General features: G+C 37.9%; 1 protein-coding gene across 2 annotated transcripts in view; it reads left to right on the top strand.

The window, feature by feature from the left end:
- Positions 1–27,527, top strand: part of TRIQK (triple QxxK/R motif containing) — a 164,761-nt gene that overhangs the window by 109,251 nt on the left and 27,983 nt on the right. For both annotated transcript variants that reach the window (XM_061995985.1, XM_061995984.1), the window contains exon 2: positions 8,885–8,965. In XM_061995985.1, the coding sequence (XP_061851969.1) occupies positions 8,905–8,965 (61 nt within the window). In that variant the 5' untranslated portion in view covers positions 8,885–8,904. The remainder of the gene's footprint in view (positions 1–8,884; positions 8,966–27,527) is intronic.

Here is a 27,527-nt window from a genome sequence, read left to right as displayed (position 1 = left end):
TTCAGATGCTCGCATGACTTTGTTCTGTTTCGACTGCTGACTGATGTTTTTTCTTTTTACTGCCTTTTCTTTCCAACTACACTCCCCACTTGTCTTCTCTGCCTTAAAATGAGGCAAGTAAACACTGCACCACATTTTCTGATGGCTATCAAAGCTTATTTTTTTATTTTGGTGCATATAAAGGTTTTAGCCTGATTTTGATCCGTCCCTTTAATTCAATTTTTGTTCAAGATTCGGATTTTTGATAGCTATCAATGATCCTATATTCCTTTTTTGCCCAAATAGCACATAAAGCTTCTCAGGAGATGGTATCACGTACACTATACTTTATTCTTTATCTTAAAAATCATTGCCTTTAATGGAATCTCTAGGTAAGTTTCGGGATTGCTACGTCTTGAGCAATTTAGATATAATCTGCAGAGACTGCGCTTGGCCTATTGTTTTGAACTACTTTGGAAACTACTGAGCCAATGTTATTTAAGCCGTATTAAAGCCTTCACCCAATTATGGCTTAATCCTTCAAAACCAATAGAGTAGGGCTTGGGTTTGAAAATGCTGCTGCTAACATCTATGGGTCTGTTCACTAAGCCCGACTATTAAGCTCATTATTAAGTGCTGTAGGGCTGAACTTTACATTTGATGTGTTAACACTAAGTTATCTACTGGTTTATCTCCTGGTTTTCACATCAGATAGAGTTGGGGTTTTTTTTAATTTTTTCAAATTGTGTGTCGTGGTAAGGCTGAGGAAATGCACATCAGCTTTATCATCTGATCCTTGTGGCGAAGATTAACAGGTTATTCTGTCTTTAATCAGTTATTGAAAAATAGAGGGAAACATAAATGCTAAACCTACCAAATTAAAGCTCTTCACACTTACTGTTTCTTTTACCTGATGACTAGAGCAGATTTTTTTTAAGCTGAGTTGCTTTCCTGAATGCCTAATACAGCCTGTGAGACAACAAAAATGGCATACAACTATTTTTCTTCATTCATAGATCAGTCTATTTAATACTTATCGAGCTGCAGTAGTTTCAAAGAAAGAGAAAAAACTCACATTCATTCTGAATGCTGGATGGAAAGATTACCTTTTAAGTCCTTTCAAACACCAGGTTTAGTAATGGAACTAATAATTCAGTTTTGCTGAAGTGTTACGATTAGGTCTACGTGTACTGAAGTGTTATTTGCTGCTGTCATGTGTAGCCTGCTTTCAACTTTTGCATGCTTGCTCAAGGTAAGAGGTGAGGCAATCATTAGGCTATAAATGTGGTGACCACTTTTAGCAATTACTGTCACTTGAAGTCATGTGTGATGGGACATCGTATTATATACTACAGTGAAATATATAACAGAAGGACAAATTTGTCTGCCTCCTGGCTTCCTGCCTATATGACTTATTTTTGGCTGCTTTCTTTTGGTTTTCAGTTATTAGGTTGATTATCAAGCAGGAATGGACTGTTTGCTGAGAGCTAGTTTTCTTCTTGAATGACAGACAAATTTCAGTGAAAACGGAGTCAAAATAGGTGGGATATCAATATTAGAATTGATGGGGAAAAAATTAATCTGAAACTTCACCTAACCTTTAAAAGCTTTTTTTTTAAAACAGGTTTAGAAGAAAGGAAAAATTCCATCACTTTCAGATTATTTTGTTTTGGTACATTACTTCAAATGAACAATTTCCATTTTTAAATAATTCAATCGAAATTTTTCAGCATTTGTAATGATTGAAAATAATACAAACAAAAAAAATACACAATCAAAACAAAGAAACAAAAAAGATAATATAGACTGACTTATTGCTCCAAAATTTTATGTGTGCCAGTAACTTCAAAAGTTACAAGATTTATTCTCTCTTAAGGCCATTAACCCATTTTGCAGTATTGAAAATTTTGTGAAATAGACTTTCTGTCCTCTGGATGGTTGAGGACTGTAGTTTAAGATAGATATACTAAAGGGCAGTATAATTACTCCCTAAATATTTCTTCTGACTTGGGGAATAAGAAAAAATTAATTGATTTCAGAAACGAGCCTAAGCTTAAAATCTAAAAGTGAGGAATTACTGAGTGTATATAGTTAAAACACCCAGACTTGTAGCAGACTGTGGCAGTCTGAGGAACTGAGTAACATTTGGAAAAAAAATTGAATTTTTGATACTTCCCCGAACTAAAGGGAGAAGAGAGGGGTTATTTTCTGATTTAAAGAAGGGAAAGAAGTTGTTCTTCACCTGTGGTAACACCTAGCAGGGCAAAACAGTTTTTGAGCTTTTGGAATGAAACCTCAGTGAAACCATGTGACACTTAAATTCAAGAATTGTAATTTTGTAACATATTAGAAGTGAAGTGCTTAGGCAGACTTGGATGATTTTGAAATTTAAGGTCTATGACCTCTATCTTTATACCTGTTATTTAAATTATTCCCTACGTCTTCAAAGGAAATGAGTGCTGAAGGCATGTGTGATGGGGATCAAAGAGGAAATAAAACTGCCTGCATTTAACTGAACCACAAAATGTTCGCTGCTGATGGTTCGGCTACTGAGGTGGAGCAACTAATTGTTTTTAGTCATTGCTCTTAACTCGAACTTTTAACTCGTGAGGCAGAGGGCACGTTCTTCATTTCTGTATTGTGCAGTCATGGTGGTGGTGTCTTCCGTACTTATCCTCAGATCACAAAGGTGGTTGTACAGCATCTTCCATCTGTCCTGTGGAGGCTGTATGCATCCTTGGTAGGTGTGTCTCTGGGTACCAGAGTGATCCCATCGTTTTAGCTCTGATTTCTGCCATAGTCCCTCTCCACAAAATTTTAAACAGATTCTGTTATTTTGAAGAATGCTATTCTGAAATACTCTATATGATGTCATTTATCGTGTAATTTTCCCTTTATCAGAGATTACTCTTTCCTCTGGGAAACACTCTATTTTGAACTGTCTGGCAAGACAGAATTGAACCACATGTATGTGTTTCCTTCATGAACTTCTTTAAGGATATTTTCTTGCCATACCAATGCTGTCATATAGTCATAAAAATGGGGAAAAAAAGTTCATCTTTGAACATTTGGAATTTCCGAATTGCTCAGATGAAGATCTGTGTTCATTTTAAAATGAGTGTGTGTTTCACAGATGGTATAGCTCTGCTCTGCTCTGAAGTGAGTAGGGAATTTGGTTCTGAAGGCAGGTAAGAAATTCTAATAATGAAAAGTAAATGTAAGGTGCATAGAATCACTCCAGGTAGGAGTATTCTTCTGCAAAATGTCATACTGTTTTTATAAAAAGTATAACACCAATTGCTAAACAGGTATCTTTGGTGGAATAATTTTGTAAGTGAGTTTTGACCTAGTACATTTTGATTCTTCTTCCTGTAGATGGAAGCTGTGACAAACTGGACTTTATTAGGAATGGAAGAAACCTTTGACGTTTCTAATAGCCTTTTTTTTTTTTTTTTTTTGCTTAAAACCCCAAATTAACATAAATATGAAGTCTTTAAAAAAAATCTTTCTCAGATACTGCAGCCCTTGAAATTTCTACTTTTTTTACTGACTAACATGAATGCATTTAATGGCAATCTTTTCAACTCTTCAGATGTTTGAAAACATTTTGTGTCTAGCAAAAGTAAGTAAACCTCTGGCTTAGAGTAACAAATACAAATATTTGGGCCTAAATAAGCCCACTGAATTTTAGGTACTTGGGGGAGGTTTAGGAGCAGAGCAAGAAGGTAGTGATGCTGGAGGCAATTTGAGTTCCTGACCATGCTTCTCTTTCTTCTTTCACTGTAAAGGGAGCAGAGGTGGCCTCTTGCATAACTTAGGTGACACACTTAACTTTCCTGCAATTAGGTGGAACTAATCTAGGTTGTTGATGGAATTTATTTTTCATAATCCATTGCCTTAGCATTTTGAAACATCCAGGAGAATATGCTGAGTGTTAATATGGACTGTTACTTTTGTACTATTTCTATTAAATAAATTTAAAGCTAATTTCATGGGTTTTGTAGGCACTAATAACTAACAAACAACAGAGCAGCTCCTTTCCCTAGAGTGCAAAGGGCACTTACCGGAAATAACAGTGCATTTTGTTCCTAGTGCTTACACGATGCCCGGTACATGTCAGAATAAAAGTTGTAATTCCTAGATGGTCTTAAGCTTGGGTTAGGATACAGTGTTGTCCTTGTGTAGAAAGTTAAGATTATTTAGCAGTATCTGTTCCAACTAGAGTTACAGACTCTGGGTTTTTTTTAGTTTCCCCAAATTAGCTGAATTTAAGTCACCTCTGCTGCTTTCAATATAAAGAAATAAATAAAGAAATCTTGATCTAGTTTTTCTTTAGTTTAAAAAATGAAATCATTCCCCAAAGGGCTAGATTCTGGGAGAAGCACCATGGGCACATATAATTTCCTTTGAAATAGTAAACTCATCTTTTGAGAGAGACTTTCCACAGGAGTGCTGAAGACTACTGTAAGAATTCTCAATAGAACATGAATGCATTCTTTTAAAATTTTTTTGTTCTTCTTTGTATGTTTTAGAGTTTTTTAAGTAGTAGTAGTAAAGGTTTTTCAATTGTCTTGACTAAAGTATGGTTATAGTATTCAGATGCATTATTTTTGCAATTTTGGCTGCAGGTTACTTGTACTACATTTCTTCCACTGCTGTGCAGACAGACGTTAGTACACTAGTTTAGCAGTGCACTAAAAAAAATCTAATTAAAGTAACCAACAGCAATAATTTACAAAATATCTACATGCAGACAGCTTCCCACTTTAAACGCAGTGCCACTAGTTCTTTGGAGTAACTTGATGCTTGCAAAGGAACTGATGTGCTCCTTGGAGTTTACCTGAGGAAGATAAAGGGCTATTTTTGCTGTCTTTTAATTTCTAAGGGTTTTAATGTCCATTCTTTATTAAAATTTGAGCTATGGAATTGACTGCTAAAAGATCAATTCTTTCACTGACATAAGTAAGCTTTGAAACTTAGTAAAGAATGTTTTGGGTTATGAGTTCAAATTACCAACCTACTTCCAAAAAAAAAACCCCAAACACACCTCAAAAAGAAAAATTTTTAAATTGGATATCCATTCACAAGTAAATCTAAGGTACTTCCACATATATGCAGATATTCACTGTGCATTCACCTGCATTTTCATTTACAGCTGAAGACTTGGTCCAGTACTCTTACATTCTGTTGTGGTTCTTTTCTATCCTGAAAAGCAAGTTTTACTTGCTTTTTTCACAATCAAGTAGCTCTATTTCAGCTACAAACTCAGTCATGTCATTGATTATTTTTATTTCTTTAAGATGCCCGCTATTAATAATTATGCAGCTTATTGCAGAAGAATACAGACATACTGTCAGATACCAGTGCTAAGAAAGTTTGTACACAAGCACATATGTAAATCTTTGAGTGTTCAGTGGTTCACACTGCAAGACTTATCACTGTTTTTAAACCTTTATATTGCACCATAAATGCACAAAGTGCAATATCTGTGCTATATAGTCCCTATACTTATTTTTTTAATTAGTATTTCTAAAGTAATTAATGGAATGTTTCTATTTTATTAAAGTATTGCTTTAAGTTATTTTTGGTTGATACAGGCCATACATGCATCAAGAACAGTGAGTTGGGAGTTAAACACTCCCGTGACCAGACCTTGAATGCATATTCACAACTTCTTTTTATCTCACAAATGCCATTGACAGTTGGAGGTGATAATAGGCAATTTAGTGTGTGTATTTATTATGATCAGTCACTGCTTGTGAATTGAAGAGGAGAAGGAAAATCGCGTGTTTTCCTGAAGGTGTAAGCCTTCAAAGGTGAATTGCTAGAGAGGAAGAGAAAGGGTGAAAAGGGAGTGAAAGGTACCAAAAGAACAAAGACATCTTTTGAGCATGTAGTATCTCTGAAATAGCGATAACTTAAAAAAATCATTCAATTGAACCTTGCTTTGTTTTCATAAAACAATCTTTTACTAAAGCTTGAACATTGAGGAGGGCTCATGTTGCCTTCAAATTATCTTAAATTAATCTTGAAGTATTTTTAGTAGCCTGTAAAAAGAGCAGTGACGAGCTCTTTATATGTTTTTTAAATGGTTATGTAGTCATCAAAATTCCTGGGACCTGAAGGCTGCTTGGGGTGTACACAGCACCATATGCTGCCTATCCATTCAGTTCCAGGTAACGGAGGACAGGCCAGGTCCTCTCCTTGCTGCTGTTGGAGGCAACGGGGCAGCCAGAGACAGCTGGGAAAGATCTGAGTGCAAATTTAATTTACTGTATCGTTAAGGTGACCAATTATTGTAGGATGACCACTACTATTTTAAGTGAGTAACAGGCACTTTTCAAATCATTTTGTGACTTATAAAGGTTACAGGCTTCTTCTTTACAGGAATCTGATCAGAAAGTGACATTGGAAACCCACTCCTACAGCAGGGTTCATAAATAATAAATATTATCTCTTATTAATCCATATTTTAGTTTAACTGTGGCTTGTGGCAAGCTGCTTCCTCAGGGAATGCAAGATTTTTTACAAGAGAAGGTGATGAGCAACAGTCCCCAAGGAATTAAATTGTGAAAACAATCTCATTTTCATACATGCTAATATAGATCTGTTATTCCCTTTCCACATCTATCACAACACATTCTAAATTGTGGCTGATCTTTTATGCAAATAGCTGCCTTATTAGACATTGCGGCTGTATGTGCTAATGTCTCCGTGGGCTTCTCGGGCATTTGCTATCTAACCATCAAAGCAGTGGAAATGAATGATGATTACTGCATCCCTTTGAAGAACAAAGAGGAATCGTGGTTCTAGATGTGGGAGTTGGTGACACTAAGCCACGCAGGCAAACACAGGCATCTCTTTGGCTTCTATTAAGTTGGGAAATAATTTTCACTTCTGTTTTCTTCTTGTGTTTTATTGGCGCTGCTAAAACTGCAAACATCTTTCACAGCTTACATCTTGTTACAAAACATTAGTAGGCCATCGAAATTGCAAAAGGAAAGTCAAAACAGTCTCTAACAGTGGCATAAAAAAGAGCCAAGAACTAGTTTCGAAGTGTTAAAATGTATCTGTTGTCTCCTCAACTAGCTGAAAGTTCAAATAGTACTTCTGTTTTCCACTCTCGTTATCATGATGTGAATGTTATGTGAGAAATACAACTCAGTCGAGAGAATAGCTGGGAAGCATAATAGAGGAGAAAAAAAACCCCTCAATGTATTACAGTTCACTGCTTTTGTGGTTTACATAAAAAGGGGATATTCTCTGAATTTAACCAAAGTACTGTATGGAAACATTAGAGCACTGTAACAGTTTTCAGTTTGGATTAAAAAACAATGTCAATGTTTTATATATTCTTATTATACCTGAATATCTGTTAAAAAGGTTGGCCACTTTAAGCACCAAAGGTCGTTTCATGCCCTGTGTATCACACTTTAAATTAAGCAGCCTGGATTTGTCACTTGACGTTAAATGCCAGTAATTCTTTAAGAATGGATAAATGCAAGCCAAGAAACTTTGTGGTTTTAAAATGCATATATAGCTACAGGAATCATCGCACCACTTCTTATTCAAACCTTGTTTGAAGATATGTAGGAAATAACGGTGGGTGTTTAAAGTTGGGATGCTGACGGTAGCCCATTCAGCAGTGCCTTGGCACGCTTTTTGGCCCGTGGTTTGGCACTGCACTGCCTTCAAGGACTGTGCTTCCCAGACAGTGTGCCTTGGCAGAGCCTAAGTAAGCTCATCTTGCTGAAACAGAGCTGGTTATGCCTAACAGTAAAGTAAAACTCTTACAGATACTCCAAGGCCGTATGCCCATAATCTGCAGATGGGTTGTGGCTACTCGAAAGGGTTCAGCACTGTGCTCACCAAGGCCAGTTGCGAAAAGCCAAGTGTTGGCTTTTGTGCATCCTCTGTGGTCAAGTGATATATGTGGCACTTCTGGAAAGTGTCAGTCCTCTTGTGAGTGCACAGATTGATGTTGGGACACTTGTGTCATAAAGATGGTTGAACAGTGGGGCTTATTGTCACTATGACATGTAATGTCTTCAGCCCAGCCAAAATGGTTGAAAATCAGCGTGTCAAGCAGTGAGCATAACTATAAAAGCCAGGTAATTTTTGACTGTGGAAAAAGAGGTGAAATGAGCATGCTTGTAGAATCTTACTTTGTCTTATGAGTGGCAGCTCCATGAGGGGATGAGTACGAGACCATAAGGTTTTGCATGTTAAATAAGTGCATTAGAAGTTTGCTAGAACTCTACTCAGATGTCACCTATTCAGTTACATGGGTGATATAGGAGCACCAAAGTGCTTTTCATTCTAGAGCTCTGGCGCAAAGGTAGGAGAGTGTGAAGTTGCCGTGTTATAGGAATCTATTCCTCTCTTTTGCTCAGAGTGGCTAGAGGGCTGTGTTAGCAGGTGGATTTCCTGAACAATTACACTTGTGGGTGCACACGTGCCTAGTCCTGCCCCAGACTCTTGAGCATACTGTAAATGTGTTTGCCAACAACAGAAGCAGCTCACAATACTGCATTCACTCTCTGTTTTACCAAAGAAAAAAATTATATAGGAATGTAATTCAATAGTACCAAATGGTGAATTAGAGTGCAATCAGTTTGAATCCTTTTTAATTTTTTTTTAAATTCAAACTAACAGGCATTCTGTTATGTTAATAGCCCATGCAACGGGGAGAAAGGTATGTTTAGAATTTATCTAATAGTCTTCAGAATAGTGGTGATTAACTTCAGTGTCTCATTGTACCCTGGGAAGGCTTATGTCTTTGTGTATAATCATGTAAATGTTGCTTGTTGCATTTTTTTTCTGATGGTTTAAGTCATTAATTTCCTTAGCACCTTATTTAGGAATAATGATATTGCTTTTGTATTTTTTTTCCTGATACTGACAGTGATTTTTGGATTGAAAACAATGGGTAGAAAAGATGCCTCTACAGCAAGGACTCCTGTTGACCAGTACAGGAAACAAATAGGTAAGAGATCTGAAGGCAAGTGTGTGTGCTGAAAGAAAAAAATCTGGGTTTTTTTAGCCAGACCAATTGGTGTAACAAAATGTATAATTTCTCTTCCAAAACTTTGTTTTGCTTGCCAGTGGTGCAAAATAATGCATACTCCAGGGAAACATTTTTATATGTTGATGACTAATTCATTCAACAAAATCTTTTCTTGAAGACAGTGTTTTGAGTAACTTGATAAAGTCCATGTTTTGTGTTTGAAAATACTAGTGAAATACTGCAGTGCAGGGGCTCCATGAACAGTTTCTGAACTGCTGGAATTATCTTGGTTTTCCTGTTTGCCTCCAATTTAAAACATTGGCATTTCTAACAAAATATTCTTCCTGCTTCCTAACAATTCTGATACACTAAATGATACAAGTCTTTACATTATATAACCACATTTGTTCTCACACAAGTGCAATACTTTTAACATGTTAATAATTTATTTTCCTAGGTTTTTTCTGTTCTTACCCATTGAATGTGTATGTAACTTGTATACAAAGTACACACATGCACACACATGACTGCACAGTGTGCACTTGCACAGATACTTCCATAGTAGACTCAAGTTCCTGTTTCTCTGCTTAAATGCAAAAGCAAGTGACTTATTTTTGCAATCCATTTATGAGAATTCTGTCTCTCTAGGTGTTAAATAATATCGTGAAACAGAAATATTTTAAAAGTAACGTATGTAAGATGAAGTACAAGTAAATGACCTTGTTTTACTAAGCATCAACATCAGTGTTTAAATATACCGGAAAATAGCAAATGTCTGGGGAAAAAGGACTGTTTATAATGTATATTCTCATGGTGAAAATGCTAGGGGTATGTGAACAATCTTATCATGTATTAATATTTTTAGTGCTGCCTTATTGTTTTAACTGTTTTAATGATTTTTTTTTTCATTCAAAGTTGAAAGTAAAGAACTATTTTATACTTTATTTGTTTTAGATAGCTGTGGAATGCTCTGTATTTCATTATCTTGGACAGTTTTATGGCTAGCCTTCTCAGTTCACTCTCTAAGATGGTTAAGAGTAGGTGAAAACTTCTGAGTACCTTTACAGATGGAAAGCAGATATACTGGAAAAATATTTGAATAGATTATCTCCACTTCTGTGTGATTTAGGTTGCAAAAAAACCCCAAAACCTTGCAAGGAAACTATTACCCAGCAGAAGATGACACCACAGATATTTTCCTCAGATGGGTTTGGTGAGAAGGGAGAGCCCTGTGGTTCATCTTCGGGACAACTTGTCCCTTGTAACTGAATGTTTGGAGAGAGTATGATTGCATTAGCTTTGTGTAATTTTTCACCACGTTTCTCACCATGGTCACTTCTTTTTCATCTACCTCCTTTAGACTTGCTTTTCTTCCTTTTGTGAACACCTTCAGGTGACTGCAGTTGGAATTGTTTTTTGAAGTCCTCTGGGGGGCCAAAGAGACTGGTAATGTCCAGTGGGATCCCTGGAGAGCAAGCAGGGCTGCTGGAGGATCAAGGGAGCGTAAAGCTGCACCTAAGTATGAGACTCACAAAATTGCATCTTGCTCTTCCACAGCTTGGGCTACCACACAGCTCTGAGGTTGCACATCTCACACCCATGAGGTGCCAGGACTGATCAGCTGTGCCTTGAGCAGGAGAGAAGACACTGTGCTGTAGCAAGGGAGTGACAGTATTTGTATTGAAGCCCAGCACTCAGAGGCATCCTGTTATGTTGCTTACTCTCTGTTTTTGGGCTAGCATATTGTCCGAACAATTTGGCACCCTCTCTGTTATATGATAAAGCACTGTTACCTATTGGGTATTGCAGAATACAGTGTCTGAGGGAATTCACAATAAGCTCATTTTCCTTAGATACGATGCATTGCTTTTAACTTGGAAAAAGCAAGTGTTAAAAATTATTGTAGGGAAGAACCTCACACGAGCAGGCAAATAAGCTATATAATCTAGGAACTGCTTCTGTGATTGTAATATTCCTTAGAGGACAGAGAGCAAGAACTAAAATAGACTATCCACTGGCTTTTGCTGTGATGATGATTGTTTCAGTTCCTGGTCATTCACTGGTGCAGCCATAGAGTTTGCCAATGGAAATGAGTTCTCTGAAATTAATGAATGTGTGTGGTTGGCGTATGGTGGAAATTTATGGATAGGGTTTTATACTTTAGTGTTATGGGAGTGTTTGAGTCTTATGTTTAAGCTTTTTAGGCTATCTTTAGGCCTAGAAGCTGAGCTTAGTGAAACCATCTTTCTAGTCCCATTGTGCTTTTAGGTGTATTATAGGACAAACAAGTGTGTTATTAACAACTATTGTCCAGTAAATAACTTTTCTTGCCATAATGAATATGGAAAATTTTAATTTTAACAATGCTTCCTGAATTTTTTTCTTATTTCATTTTGCATAAGTGATGAGAAATCATCTGTTTGTCAAACAATCACAGGATGATTGAGTTTGTCAGGCACTTCTGGAAGTCATCTGGTTCAAACCCTCTGGTTTAAGAAGGGCCACATACAGCCAATTGCCCGGGACAGTGTTCAGATGCCTTTCGATTATCTCCAAAGAGGGTAATTCCACAACCTCTTTGGACAACCTGTTCCTCTGTTTGACCATTTTCAAAGTAAAAAGTTTTTTTTTTTTATGTGTTTCAGTGTGTGCCCATTGCCTCTGGTCCTGTTACTGGGCACCACTTAGAAGGCCCTGGCTCCATCCTCTTCACAGCATCTCTTCATGTATTTATATACATTGATGAGGTACTCCTTGAGCCTCCTCTTCTCCTGGGGAAACCACTCAGGGCTCTTAGCATCTCCTCATAGGAGATGATACTTAATTTTAACTCCTTTTGATCTAATTCTTCATGATCTAATTTTATTCAGATCATAGAATCATAGAATGGTGGGGTTGGAATGGACCTTTAGAGATCATCTAGTCCAACTCCCAATACTTACTAGCAATTAGTATACTTTTAGTAATACTTGGTAGATACTTACTAGAAATTATACAGCAATAAGTACATTTTTACTTAAAATTACTTAATTTTTTACTTAAAATCCATTCATCAAATAAGCCCTATATTTGGCAGCTTAGATACTTTTGTAGGGGTGCTTTAGGATGAAGCTGTTCAGTAGAAGACACCATAGAATACAGAGTGCCATCATGTACCAGGCTGATCTTTTTTGGAGGTGAATGTTTGATCAGCCTCTCCTGTAAAGATTATATCTAGAAACAATGAACAAAGGGAGTCTACATGGGACCTGTCTTTAAAAAGAAAAAAATTGTCAAATGCATGTGCAGTTCTAAATCTCTGCTTGGAGTGATTGCTGTCCTTCCTTTCCAGGCATTCACATCTATATATTCTCAAAAATATTATGATGGATGCTGGCTGAACAACAATCTTGTGCTGACTAACGGTGTGGTGTTATTTTTCAGCTCAAGATTTAATGTTTTCTAGCCTTACTGGATAGAAGGTAACCAGATTGAAACGTTTTTAATACCTTTTTTTTTTTGATGGAAAATGTCAGTCTTCAAGGAACAACATGTCACAAAGTCATGTCAACTTCAACACAATTTTCAGTTAGAACTTTAGTGGAGTAATTTGAAATAAAAGCAGATTTTTAATTTCATTTTGTTCCAAGCTTTCTGTTTTGTTCTGAGTTTCCATACGGCATGCCACATGTTTGCCCTGTGCCACGGTTCAAGATCATGTTGATCACTTCAGTTCAGCCGTTTGCCTTTTTCTCTCCTCCACGAGAGCGGGATCACTCGTGCTTTGTTTGCTGCTGTTCACTGTGCTGTTAGCGGTTGCTGTTTGCTTCAGTAGCATTTTCAGAGGATTCCCCCAGCATAGAGACTGATATTGCTCTTTCCTGTCAGCTGGCTTTCAGCCATCTCTGCTGCCTCCAGCCAAAATTTGTCTGTAATGCCTCTCATTCGGCAAGTGCCCTGGTATCCAACAGTGGCGCTGCCGTTAATGCAGAGAGCAGAGACAGCCTTCTACTTATCAGACCAAACTGGCACTGGCTTTGTGAAGACCGTCCTCAAGTGGGACAAGGAACAACAGCAGCAACCTTTTCAAACTGGCTTAGGCTGTGCCCGGAGGAGAGAACAGTGCCGAAGGAATGTCTCCCTGATCGGTTCGACTCGAGCAGCTGAGGTTCTGGAGGAGGCATGAGGAAAAGTAGTATTAACACGCTTTATTCATCTAATTTTTATCCATATGTTCACACCTGAACATATACCTGTAGTGCGGCAGCAAATGGAGCAGCTCTTCAGCGTAGCATTTCCTTTTCACTGCTGCTGTTTGTGCTGCTGTGCCTAATTTGCTGGGATCGGAGGAAAGGTGTGAGGCAGTATGCATCTTTCTGCATTTATGTAGCTTTGCTCTGCAAATGCTGTGAAAATAGCAACAGGTTTTGCACCATATTTGCTTTGTTTACTGTTATGTGTGCTTTAAGTTTCCAGAACAATTCCACATGTATATTTTCCATCCTTCTTCATCTGGTGTGTTGCTTGCTCAGCATAGAAGCCTCAGGATTTGTGGGTAGTGTTCATGACTTGTGTGACTGCGGTATCCTAAGCAGGCATACTGAGAGGATTACAGCATAACTAAAACCTGGTCTACAAACGAGGAATAGACATACTTTTGGCTCCCATTACTATTGTGTTGCTATGGCATAATTCTTCATGAGGAGAGATTGTTTGCCAATCGTTCAACCTCCAATTTGTAGACTCTGAGTTCTGCTTATTGTCTGCTCTGTATCTTCTGACTTGCTGGCTTGAACCTTTAGGGACTGGAGCTTATATGGGCATAGCCAAGGGAATCTCTGGAGTAAACAAGTCTACTCAAGTTATGAAAGAAAGTAAATTCACAATTTGTTTTGGAAAGCACAATATGGGCTGACTACGATGGTTCAGAAGGGAGGTGCATAGCACATGCAGAGCAGTGGGGTGGTGAAGCAGGCTGGGTGGGAGCCCTGAGACCCCAACTGTAGCAGCACGGCAGGGAAGAGAAAATGACCCACGTGAACTAACAGGTAAAACTGTGGGTAAAGACACCTCTTTATTAAAAACTCTGTGATGAAGGGAACTAGTGACTGTCCAGAAGGAAGACACTTCATCCTGGTGCCAAGGGTTATGATCCCACAGTAGCCCCAGTGAGATGGAGAAGAGCTTGTCTTAGCATGGTGAGCATGGTGGACAGAGCAGAGCTGTTGCCTCCCAGCTTCCTGCACAGAGTAGCTCATCTGTCAGCTGGGTGATTGCGAAGGAAAGCAGTCTGTCTTCTAAGCTAGGAGTCATTTATGGTAATACAGTTGCACTGACAATATGAAGAAATAGACCTCGTCAGAATGGATGGATGAATAGATGGATGGATACTAGCAGAAGCAAAAATATCTCTGGAGTTTTCAGCTCAATTGTGAGCATGGACCTGTTGCCTCCCTGTCTCCAGAGGGAAGTCCTTCTTATAGCAGATTACCATCTCCACTTGCTAAAAGAAGTGTCTTCACTGCCACTTCACCTTTTTTTTCTGTTAATACCCCTCTGCTTTCCTTATTCTGGGTAGTGCCATTACAGAAGCAAATCAAATTGGCTACTAACAATCTTCCTTTTCAGCTCAATAAAAGGAATAGTGTTACATTTTGATACTTCTGAAATCTGCTACATACTTTGAAATGAAATATGATTGTTTTGTTTTGTTTTGTTTTGGATTAGGAAATGTTTGTTATCAGCATCAAAATTTTAGATTTCTTTCCTGAAACAACAGCAACAGCAGCAACAGCAAAAAATGTTTGGACTGACTTTGTGACGAAAATTTCAAAATCACACCATTTGTCACAAAACAGAAATTCATGTGTCTTTTGTCTGTTAAGAAAGGCACAGGACCAGAAATCATCATTTGCATCACTGAGATTGCTCTCTGTTGTCACAAGCAAAAATGTGACAGGAGTGATATCAGTGGAATGAGAGTTCTTGGACCTATATTTTCAATTAGTCGCTTTTAGTCCCCCCCATATTTGATGTCAGTGTCCTGTTAATTGGGGAAAAAGGAAGGATGCGAATAGTACAGAAACAAATACACTGTTATTCTAAGTTGACAGAAAAAGGGAAGAAACCTCTCCTACTCTCTCTTTAGAGTGTAAAAACAGCTCAAGAAACAGTCAGTTCCAGTGCACAACAGTCCCTTTTTTTTTTTCCATAAGGAGCATTACATTTATGGTCTTGAATTTTTCTAATAAAATGTACAATTAAGAACATATTAAAGAGAAACAGGGAAAAAAACCTCCTTTTGCTATTATATGTGACTATTGGGAAATCAGAGTTTTGTATTTCACAGTTGCCACAGCTACCACATGTAGTCCCTTTTGTTTTGTTTGGGTGGAGGCTTTTTGAAGAATTAATTTCTTTGCTACAGAAATTGAACTAGATCTTTTGGTCAGTGATTGCTGTTTGGATTTCAGTTTTCTTCCAGTGACATCACTCCTTGGAAACTAAAGCAGGAGCAACTGATGAAAATACAACTGTGAAGTGAAGGCTAGCCTGACTGTACTAATTTAATCTATATTTTGTGATTGGGATGTTCTTAAGTGTGTTGTGTGAAGGCTGGTGATGGATTTTAAGCACATGCAGTATGTGCTTATTTTTTAAAGTCCAAAGCAGTAAAGCTGTATTTTATTACCTCGACTTAGAGCATAAAAGGTTAATGTAGATCTGGATATGTACTTGTGTTTTCATGGATTTTATTTAGCTTTCATTTGCCAGGCAGACACAGCCTAAGCAGGGATGGAGGTGGTGGCTGCAGAGTGTGGAGGCTGTGAGAGCCTGTACACATGGTGTGCAGAGGTGCTGAGGAGAATGGTGGTGTATCTAACCCTTGGTTTCCATCCCGTCTCCACAGCAAAAGCCTAGGCTTGCTTTGAACTGGTTTGATTTTTCTCCTTCTACTATGCATTTGTACTGCACTCGTTTAGTACTTTTATACAGATGGAGGATCATAGTCGGCTCTTATTTTAATCTCATCGACAGTATCACCATTTCAGTCAGTGGAGTCGCTGCGAACTTTTTGATAGGTGTAAATGAGAGTGAAATTTGACACACTGTTTCCAATTGCTGAACTGCATTTCATCATGGTGTTATTTCAAGCACTTAGGATTCCTCCAAGATATCTGGTGTCTACAGGGCTCTTGCAATGATATGTATTTGTGCTGGTACTTACCCTCAGCTTCTGATCCATGCTTCAGTGAATTCATTTCTGCAGTCAAAAAAATCAACTTAAACCAGCCTCTCCAAAATACATGAAAATTTCACTAGAAACACATAAGCATGTGTATATTGCATTCAGAGGCAGAGCACTTCAATGTGTTCAGAAATTCTTTCCCCAGGATTTGAAAATCTTTGCTTGCATGTATCAAGGATGGACTTTGAAGTACTCATATCTCAGTGTGAATCTGTAAATCCAACTTCAGACAACCATTTTGAAAAATTCTGGGAAAGTTTTTATATTTATACTATGTTCATATATATGCATCCTCTACATGTGGAAAATGTGCTTATATTTGTATGTAATATTATGTCAATATAAATGCAAGGAGAGTTGGGCAGTGAGCTACAAATCTGATTTCCTCTATTTCATCATGCAGCAGCAGTGTGTAAGGAGTAAGAGCGAAATGCCTACTGCACATGCATCTGCCCAGATGTGCTTGATAGATGTTTAATGGGGGCACAAGGCATAGTTGTAACTGCATTTCTTCAGTTCCAGTGCTATGAGATGAAGCGCTTTTTTTCTTGGTGCAGTTAAGTTTGTGCAGCCATTGTCCCACAATGAAGGGTGTCAGTCTGTTAAACCTCCTGCCCCTCCACTGTCTGGACTAGCAGAAATGAAAGGCAGCAGGGAGTCTGCATTGCACTGGCCTAAGAAGAAAGATATAGAATCCACTTTGCTCAATTCAAGAGGTTTAATTGGAGAGACTTTTCTATTTTCCCCTTCAGGACGTGACCATGTGCATTATGTAGTTCAGCAGGTGTTGCGTCTATTTACAGGCTTTAAAAATATGTTAGATGTCTGTGTTCAGGGTAGGCATGACCGTAGAATGGTCATTTGGCTTTTGTAATGAATTTGTTCACATTTGTGTTCCATTCATTGCATGTTGCTGGGGATTTCTGTAACTGATCTGTGTTAAAAATATTATTTTGATGGAAGGTTTTGCTTCTATTAGGTTATGTTAGAAGAAAATTAGAACTGGCTTACACCATGGTTTTCAAGGACTTGAACTATTTATGAGGCTGTCTGCTGGGTTCTACATATTGCTTGCAAGCTTTAAGTGTTAGATGGGAAATGAAATAATGGGGCAGCAGGAGAATGGTCTTGATAACCTGAAACTGCAAGAATGAAAATGTAAAAAGGCAGTTGCTAAATTTGAATTACAGAAATCACAAATATCATGTGACTAGCTTTTGCTTTTGTTTGATGGTAAAAGCTGATTAAAAAGAAGCACTAACTAGTGAAAGTATTCACACATTCAAAGTTATTTTGAGATTTTTCATGTATGCAGCAGTTGGATCAGTACAGCAAGGCACCATTAAGTGAACAAAGACCTCTACAATAAGAAATGGAATATGGGAAATCAAATATTCTGCCCTGAATGAGTACTGTAGTTGCAGTTAATAAATGTACAGATAATATAAGGCAAGTCGCTAATCTGCTGTTTAATCTCTGAAATACTTCATTTGAAATCTGGTCCTTGTCATCATCCTAGCTACATAAGATACCCTATTTACTGTGGGACTGACTGAGTTTTACTCTGCTAAGCTATCGTTATTGTTCTAAAATAACTCAAATAATAATGGTTTCAAGACTTTTGACTGCCTGCTAAATAGGAAAGGTGTAAAAAGCCTGCCTTGTCCTTAGCTTCTTTTCTGTGAATGTCTTTATCATTATGACTGTATCTTCATTTGTGCTGTAACATTTGTGGCAATACTGATATCCTTGATTGTGATATTTGATTTTTCATTAACAAAGTAACAGTAATCTTAGAATGCATGGGAGATTTTGTTAAAATTAATTTTCTTGTGGTATTGTAACAAAATACTTGTGGGCTTTCTTGTTGATAAGAATTAGGGTTTGGATGATCTAGGGTGTGATAGGTAAGAGGATGTGACACAGCTCATCACTAAATCACTTGCTCAGGTTCAGCCTAGGTGATAGTTGTTGGAAGATGGTAACTGCCTGGCAGATGTTGGGTGGCATTTATGATGCGATGTTTGTGCATTCAGTTCCTAGTGGAGAAGTGTTGAAAAACATCATTATTTGTTGGCAGTCAAAACAGAGAGGAGCTGGCTAATGAACTAGCATATGGAATGAAATGGTATCTCAGCATTTGACATAGTCCCTTCAGCTCAAGGTTACAGCATGCTGATGAGAGTGTTGCCCAGATTCACTGAAGCTGTTCTGAGTAAGTTTGACCTTAGAGAGTGCATTAAATCCCTCAGGTTTGGACCTCTTGAGCATAGTGCTTGTATTGACCTGCCTCTTAGCAGTGCTAATTAAATTGGCCACAATGCTATGTATTATGGCGGTGCATCTCGTGGTTTGAAGTTGGCTTCACCTAACCAGTTCACCTCACAAGCAGAATGTGTTTGCAACTGTTTGTGTAGACCTGGCCTGAGGGACCTTCAGACACTATCACTGAAGAGCTGGAAGAAGTTTTAACTTAAGTAAAATGCAAGTGAAGCCTTCTAGGAGTTTTGCAGGCATCAAGTGGGGATGCGTAAGAATCATCTCTGTAGGCTTCTAAGGGGTGAAAGGTCTGAGTTTGAACTGGGTATCTGCACTTGTAGAATAAACAAGCCTGGTACTGCTTTCTGCACACAGACCAACTGGCATCGAATGACTCTGACCATACTGTTGAATTCTTTTATCTCTAAACCAGGGTGGCTGTTTCCAAACTGATTATTGCAAAAATTTCCAGGCCCATGGTAACTCTTGAGCTATGTGTAGGAATTGCTTTGGAGAGCTACTCTGGAATTCCATTTCCCATTGGCATTGTATACTATATTGATACAGGTACACCAGATAGCCAGAGTGTACAGTTTGACATTACAAGTGACCTTTAGCAACACCTGCCTTTCTCTACTTGTTCCTGTCCCCATGTCACAGTGTATACTATACCATCCTCTGGGATGGCACAGCTGTCTGTGTGCTATTTTGATCCAGCTTGATGAAAAAGATCTGCTGGGCAATTTTTCAGTTGAATCAATTCCCTGATCTACTTCATCATCTGGTTGCATGCACAAACTGAGCTAATATGCTAAGAGCAGGATGGCACACTGCAGGGACTGAAGTGTGTGGCAAAATTCATGCCAACAAATGCTATAAGCCAGTCTCACTGTTCAACATGCTGCAAAGCCAAGCCACAATGAGCCTAGGAAGAGTTTTTATTCTGCATAGCATGCAGATTGAACAGATTAGGAAATCTAAGAAGGATTTGCTTTCTGTGTTAGACTTCCCTCAACTTTTGGTTGGAATCACTTTTGGAATAATTTTTTATTTCAGTCCAGTGTCCTCTGTAGGTGAAATCAATTCTATTGGCTGAATTAGTTTATGAAAAATAACTACAGTATTTTAAATGAGTGTATTCACACCATCTGCAGTGAGCAATGATGTTTTCTTCCATAAGTGTGGAAAACACAAGAAGACCTGAATGCAGTTCTTTTTGGCAGTGCCTTTTCCATAGTTTTCAGGAGTCGTACAGTGTATTTTACCTACTGAACATTAGAAAGAAATGAAGTGACTAGTGGAGACTGTCTCTGAAGAAATACTTTTCAAAGAAAGATAGACTGCAGTCCGCTGTGTCTTTTCTGGAATAGACGGGGACTTTGCAAACTAGAATGAACTGTACAGAGAGAAACATTGAATAAATTGCAAATCAAATAGAACTGAAGGTACAATCCTGAACATACTTCATGGTGTGAAGTGTCTCAGAAAATCAACCTGTTAAGTACAATACCAGATGGAAACGATTGGTAGAGTTACAAGAAAATCAGGCTCATGTCTGTAACACAGGAGACTCCATGTGTCTTGATAGGCAGCTTGGGAAACCACAGGACCCAAAGCGTATATTCCATGTAAGAGTTTCTATCCAAATGGCTTAGTGGAAAAAGCACATATGACCTGCTGTGTTTACATAGAGAAAGCTCTCAAATTCTAATGAGTAATTGTCATGAGAAGAACAAAGAGGGGAGTGCTTTCATATACTCTTCAGAGAGAGAGAGAGTAAGATATTTTGACTGTGGCAAAAGCAGAAAAAAATGTAGTCCACGGAGGATTGTGTTCCCCACCTTACTTCTGTCACTGATCCAAAAAGAGAAATATAGAAGGAAAGTTCAGTGCTATTTTTTCTGCTTTATCCAGCTACCTTTCAGGTAATTTTTAGTCTGCACAGAAACACTTCCTACAGTCAGAAGGCTATGAGTAGGAAGACTGGATTTTACAGTGGTAGAGATTTGGGTCAGTTATCACACTACTGAATTTAGTAAAGTTATTTCAGATGACTGTCCTTCTAACTGGGAGCAAGATCCAGTCCGTAAGTGTGAACACAACATTTAGTTACTGGAAAGGCTTATTAACTTTCTTCACATTTGCTTGTTGTTTTGTCTGTTGTCAAAATACTATCAAAGAACTGTGCATGTTACTAACTTGGTAATAGTTTTGGAAAAGTTTAACAGTAAAGGAGGCTAAACACCAATACAGGTTGCCCAGAGAAGTTGTGGAATTTCTGTCTCTGGAAATTTTTTGAAATTGAGGTATGTGAAGACATGAACTATGTGATCTAACTTTGAAGTTACCTAGGCCTAGCTTCTGGTTAGAGTAGGTGACCTCCAGAGGTCCCTTCCATCCTGAATTATTCTGGCATTCCATGCCATTATTTTAATTTATTTCTGAAATACTGGGAATATTTGCTTAGAGTGGTCCCAACATAACGTCCCACCACAAAAAAGATTCTTATTGCTTCTCAGTGCACTCCTGTGTGTGGGCAGATGAAGAAAGAAAAAGCTACCAATATGGTACCTGTCATACATTGCTATATGGGAATGTAAAGGTGGATTACATCAGCGTCTTAAAACATGGCTTATATCTTTGCTTTGATGACCAGATAGTTTGCTACCAATATTGTCAATTCATCAGCCAGAAGTCTTAGGGGAAAGGTCCCTTTGTTTTCCAATGAAAAAACACAATGGGTTTTTTTTGTGTTTATTTAGAGATAAGAAATATTAAAGCCATCAAATAAGGCACTGGAGACAGTGTGCTTTAAGTACAGTGTACTGCTTTGTTCATCTGTATTTAAGAAAGGTGAACTGAAAGCAAAAGAGGTGCTGAAAGTGCTGCTAGGCTGACCAAGAAGAGTCTTATTTAGTGTAGCTGAACACAAGTTGGACTTCTTGAGTAATGTACTACTGGTAGGGCTAAAGACAAAAAACCCACAAAGCTCTGTTTTTCCCTCAGATCATTTTCTTTGATCAGTTTTGAACAAAACTGAGTGATATTGGTGTCTTCACTAACAGAGTATTGGATTTCAGTAGTTCACCAAGTCCTTCCTAGTCATATGTTCCATATGGACAAAGTTTCACTGTGAAGTGGAGCAGCTTTCTAAGATATTTATAGCTAGAAAAGGCATTTGGAAGGATTATCATAACTTTCTGACTGTCGTTTTACTTGTGGAAAAATTAATACTGAATATTTTCACCAAAATCAAGATTCAAGAGAACTGAAAACATAATCTTGAATTTCACAGACATTTTCCTTTTTGTTGAACAGAATATAAAATTCATGTTGAAAGTCCAGGCTGAAATGAGAGAGATGAGACAAAAGGGGCACATTTCGATTGTAACAATAACCTTTGTCTATCAATGCCTGCTCTCTCAACATAATGTAGTGAGACTGTCAAAACATTTCCACAGCATCATCTTTTCGTGTTTGATTTGGATGTTTTTAAATAAACTACTGGATGTACACTTGGTGTTGCTGCTCTTTTTGAGCTATACATTACAAAAGTACAGTACTTAATACTCTAGTAGAAGTGTAGTGTACAATTTCTCAGAGGATCCCCAATTGTACATCTTTGACAGGACTTTCCTATGTCACCCCTTGGCCCTAGCTGTTGCAGCATGTCCCAATGGTAGGAACAGGATGTGATTCAGGCATTCTTGTCATCAAAAAATATCAATGGGAAACTAAAAAATGGTTCATACCAAATACTTCTAGCAATTAGCTCATCTCCAGGGGGACAGAAAAAAACCCCACAAAGTATTTGTAGATTGTCAAGGAACCTGGGAATATATTTCATTCAGTAAGTAAATAGGAAGAGTTTGGAAACAGTTTGCAACAGATGCCAAAGGTTGTGGAATAAGAGCATGGTAACATGAGCTATCTCCACTGCATACATTGCTGACTGAAGTGCTATCTTTAAGTGGAGTCTTCCTTCTCCACCTATTTATTTATTTATTGAACAGCATATGCAAAATCAGTCATTTCCCAATCATTTTTTTAACCTAGCTTAGCACCTTTTGAAAGAAGTTCATGTGGGTGTGCAGCACAAAGCATTACTGAAATCTTCTGCATAAAATTGGTCAGATCTGAGAAGTGCGTACCAGTGTGGGGGTCATTGAAAGAACTTCGTTCTCAGTAAATTTTGGAATATGTGGAGATATATTAGCTAGAAGAGCTAATAGTTGGGTAAGCTTTGTGATCAAGGCACATGTATTTGGTCACTAATATGTGACAGGGAAGCTGCCATTTGATTATGGTGCGGGATTTTTGCTTCGGAAAAGAATGTGGTAAGACTATTACCATGTTTTTACCCCATTGAATCCCTTCACTTTTTCTAACTCAAAAGAAGGAAGACTATTACCTAGAGCTGTTTGCACATTTCATAAATGAAAACCTGAACGTCTTGTCCAATGTCATAGCCAAAACACGTGGTTAACCATAAATGCATTGACCGTCTTCCATCAGTCCCTTGCCTTATTCACTACACGTTGTAAAACTTGGTCAATGAGTCTTACTGTCCATATTTACATAGCTACTGAAAGAGGAAGGAGCATCTGAGCAGCATGCATTATCATAAAATGGTGAGAATTCATCAAATTTTGTATTCTGATATATACGTTAGGAGCAGACAAATTTATATTTATTCTTTGACTTTTTAGTGCCTGCCTCTCTGAACTCTCCAGTACCTGTATCTGTATTCAAAGTACAAAAGATTTTTCCTGTCATATTTCTATGGAGAAAACAATAAAAAATAAAGCACTAGCACACAATGGATCGAACTGTCAATGAGTCCTTTTGTCATACTCTGTAGCCCTTTTGCTGTAAGACAAAAAGTGATGATTGGAACATGAGCATTAAGTTCACATTGTACTTCTGCCATACCTTTGGATTTTGCACCAGAAGAACTAAGCAGTAATTCAGTGTAAGTCTTCCTTGCCTGCATGTTTCACTCAAATGTCAGTTGCAGTAATTTTGTTTTAATAATTTAATGTCCTTTATTCTGCATATGCAAATTCCCTTTCCTAAATTCTTAGAACTTGGCATAGTCAGCTTTTTTTCTTGGATCTAGGAAAAGTATGTCTGTCATAAGGACTGCATTGTTACTGAAAATTAAGCTGTGTCTCTTTTCTTCTGAGGAACTGAACTGTTGAAAAATAGGCCATGGGGAGGGTTTGTGGCTTTGTTTTGGTCTGTGTTTCTATATCTATCTATCTGTCTATCTACAAAATGAGACATTCAGAAAAACAATTCACTCCAAATGTGAGAAAAACATCTAGGTTGTGAGGAACTGAAAAATGACTGTGAAAAAGAAATGCATTGACTGTTTTTCACTCTGCATGCTATGTATAATAAATGTGTCCTTTCTGGTGTGTTTAAAGAACAGAATCAGAGTGAGAAATGTCAATAGAGGACTGTTCTGATATTTTACAAACAACCTCTCTCATCTGTCCTGAGCAATGCCTGTCCTGTCTGCTGGGAGACCCCTGCCATGGGAGATGGGGGAGTTCTCTCTGCTGATGCTGCACATCAGAACTTTCGCGCAGGAGATGCACTTGAACTAGGACCAAGTAATGGTGTGTGGCTGAAGTTCTGTGTCCTGTATTGTGTGCTAGACCACATTAGATGACTCCAGACAAAGGGACTTTTGCAGCAAGTTGAGAGAGAGCGGGGTGTGGGATTACATAGGAGCTTTGTGATCTGAGCAATGTCCATATAAACAGTTTGTAAACAAGCATAGCTAAAAGATAATTTTATTTTTAATTTTGTATGTTTTTAATTTCAGAAACCAAAATTGCTTTGTGCCTTAGTTTATAAATATTTGATAGGCATTTTTAATGAATAAGCAGTTGACTTTAAGGGTCAGTAGCAGATTTGGTTATTTTTTACTGGTACTTTTAAAAATTGTTTCTCATTATATTTGTAAATGTCATTTTAAAATCTTGAAAAAGAAATTAATATAGGCCATCAGAGAATCATCTCTAATAGATAACTTTTACAAGTATTTTTCACTTCTATTACACCATTAGACCAGGATCTCAGAGATTTTGATGAGTACCAAAGTCTTGCAAGGAAAAGAGATTTCCTGAGGTCATACGGTAATTTTATGCGAGATTCAGGAATAGAAAATGGCTCCGTGCTTTATCTGTTCTAATCAAGTAGTTTTCCAGATGGTAGACTATTTTCCTCAGCTGTCTCTCCAGCTTTTGTGTGTTTCCTACAAGTGACAGTGTACTTAAAAGATCATCCTGTGGAATATAGTTTTGGAAAAAAATATGCTGGGAGCAATCCTTGTTTCTTTGAATTAATTGCCCTATTACATGCCTTTCACTATTTAAATTGTTTATTATATAGTTGTGTTCAAAATAAGACTATTAATGAAACGAACTGATTTTATTCATTAGAACATCAACAGAGTACTGCTGCTGGTGACAAAATAAAATCAAAAGAACTGAGATAAACTCACTACCATCACTCTGATGGCAAAGTGACTGAAAAAAGTGCAGCATTTAAGTTACTTGACAATTATATGTGCCTAAGAGAAGGTGTGAAGTCTAGCTATTCTTCATTGTATGTTGGAGATTGCAGTATTTGTGAACGATACCAGACATTTTCCTCTAAGACAGCAAGTCCAGTCCTGAAGTTAGGAGTAAGATGCCCTTATTTCACGTGTTTTAATACACTATATACACACACATGTAATTCCTTTTCTATGGGCCTTCAGAATTGGAAAAGGATGGAATAGTATGTCTGGAAAAATAAAAGTAAATAAATAAAAGTCTCTTCTATCCTATTGTCTTAGCACAAACATGGATCTCATCACTGGCTGTAGCCCAGATTGGCTTTTGAAGGTGAAATTGTGTCTCCTAATATGCCTTTGACACATTATTACACCTTTAGTTCTGAGGTCCATACACCATTACTCTGAGTGCTCATAAATATGCATTTCCTTTACACTTTTAAGTAAGCTGCTATTGCTGTCATTCACTTTTAGTTAAGACCTGTCAGGTGGTGTTTCTGTTGAAGGAAATAAGTTTAAATTATGGGTGAACTGAAGATATGTAGTTCTTAGGAGTGCTAAAATTATGAGTGAGTTGAAGAGATTATTCCTCAGAAGTAATTTTAGGATCCCAAGGGATAATAGTGATGTATACAAGAGATGTTCCCTTCTCTGATAATTCCATTAAAAGCCTCTGATTTCTGCATTGCTGGAGCGAGACTCCAAAAACCTGCTTTTCCGTCTTACATAATCACTTTCACAGCATCCTGTAACATCCACCTCTGCTAAGGCTGTCATTGCATTGACTCCTGGAGTGATAGTGATATATAGGTCTGACAAAGCATCCTTCGCAATATGCTTCATTGAAGTGAGAACTGCAAATGCTGACAGTATTACTGGAAACCTTTTACTTAGGCAGAATTAATAAATTACTACTTGTATTTTGGGATGCTCTTGTAATATACAGCTGGTCCAGAATGATATGACTTACTAGTAAGGCATTACTGCATTGTGGCAGACAGCATCCAATTTATTTTCAATTCTGACAGAATTATCCACTGGGTAAAACACTGGATGGAGAGCTAAGACATTCGGGATGATGGTTGTGCCTTTCCTCTAGTGCCTGACCTCATGCAGGTCTCTTTAACCTGATGTCTTTTTTTCCCTTACTCTTTCTCTTTTTAGCCATGTTTGTGGTCATTCATAGAGTATCCTACTCAGCTCTTTCAGCTTCTGTACTCCTAGGTGAACACCATGAGTCCTGTACTGGGACTAAATCTGTAAATTTAGTCCATTACTCACAAGTTCTAGCTCCAATCCAGGTTTTGTTTACTTCAGATTGGGAAGCTTTTCTTTAACCAGTTGTAACCTATGATGAGTTAGCAGTGAGTCAATCCAAAACAAAGAATGTTTTTAGTCTTGACAGCAAGGATGCAGGCTAACAGTAAAAGGGATTTCAACTCAACAAGGCAGGCATTAGAGAGAAGCTTCCCCTGAGCTGCACTGTCCCTCTTTCATTATGCAACTGTCAGAGTTCTTTGTTTACTGCATGTTTTCTTTTATTTTTCATAAATCAGATATATGATTTATTGCCAAGTGATGTACTAATACCATTCAAATGCTGCCATCCTGTTGTGTGTGAGAACAGAAAACTGGGAAACTTAGAAATGGATGTGATGTGGTATCTGCACTGGGAGTCCTGTACTCTGTTTCATATGGCCTCATCTGTTCCTCAAGTTGCTCAGGTTTTCTGTGACACCCTCAAGACCTCTCTGTTCCAGCTGGGCAAAAGGAAGCTGTGGGTCACAGGTTGTGTCCTTCCCTTCCTGGGGTAGTTGTCACTATCCCTTCTCTAAGCAAAGTCCCTCAGCTGGTTATGTTTGATTGGGGAGGTCTACTGTGGTACTCATGGAAGAGCAGAGGGTCCTCAGGGACAGACCCTGGTCACCTAGTAAGATTGGACACATAAAGTAGTGTGAGGCTAACTACAGAAGAGGGAGAGAGATCCTCCTCTCCTGAAACACTACTGAGCATTTTTCCAGAAGGTTTAATATTATTATTACATACTTGGTGATGTTGTGGTGCTTACTCAGTAATCACTGTTGTGAATGACTCAGTGATGTTGTCTGGCAATATCACCATGATACACACCAGAGTAATTGCAAATAAATTTCAGTTTGCTGGTATTGAAAACATTTTTCAGGCACTGATTGGTTTAGTCCTGTTTATGTGCTCAAGAAGTTAAACTTACTGCCAGAGATGTGGTCTGGAAGAATTTCTTGCTGGTTCAGATAAATTAGGGCTATTTTCTTCAGTGGGGAAGGAGGGAAGGCAGTATTGCTTTCCTTTTGATCATGATCTTGGAATCCTTTGCACGTGTGTTGGATTTTTTTCCTAAAAAAAAATATCCCAGTAGGGAATCTTTAACTTCTCCTATGACCTCAGTTGTTCCTGTTCTGTTTAAGGTCAAAATAAAGTAATATATGAAAGATAATGGGATAAATTTC

The sequence above is a fragment of the Colius striatus genome, chromosome 4, assembly GCF_028858725.1.
Source record: "Colius striatus isolate bColStr4 chromosome 4, bColStr4.1.hap1, whole genome shotgun sequence".
Lineage (NCBI taxonomy): Eukaryota > Metazoa > Chordata > Aves > Coliiformes > Coliidae > Colius > Colius striatus.
Note: the sequence above shows the minus strand (reverse complement) of the source record. Positions and strands in the feature narration are given on the sequence as shown.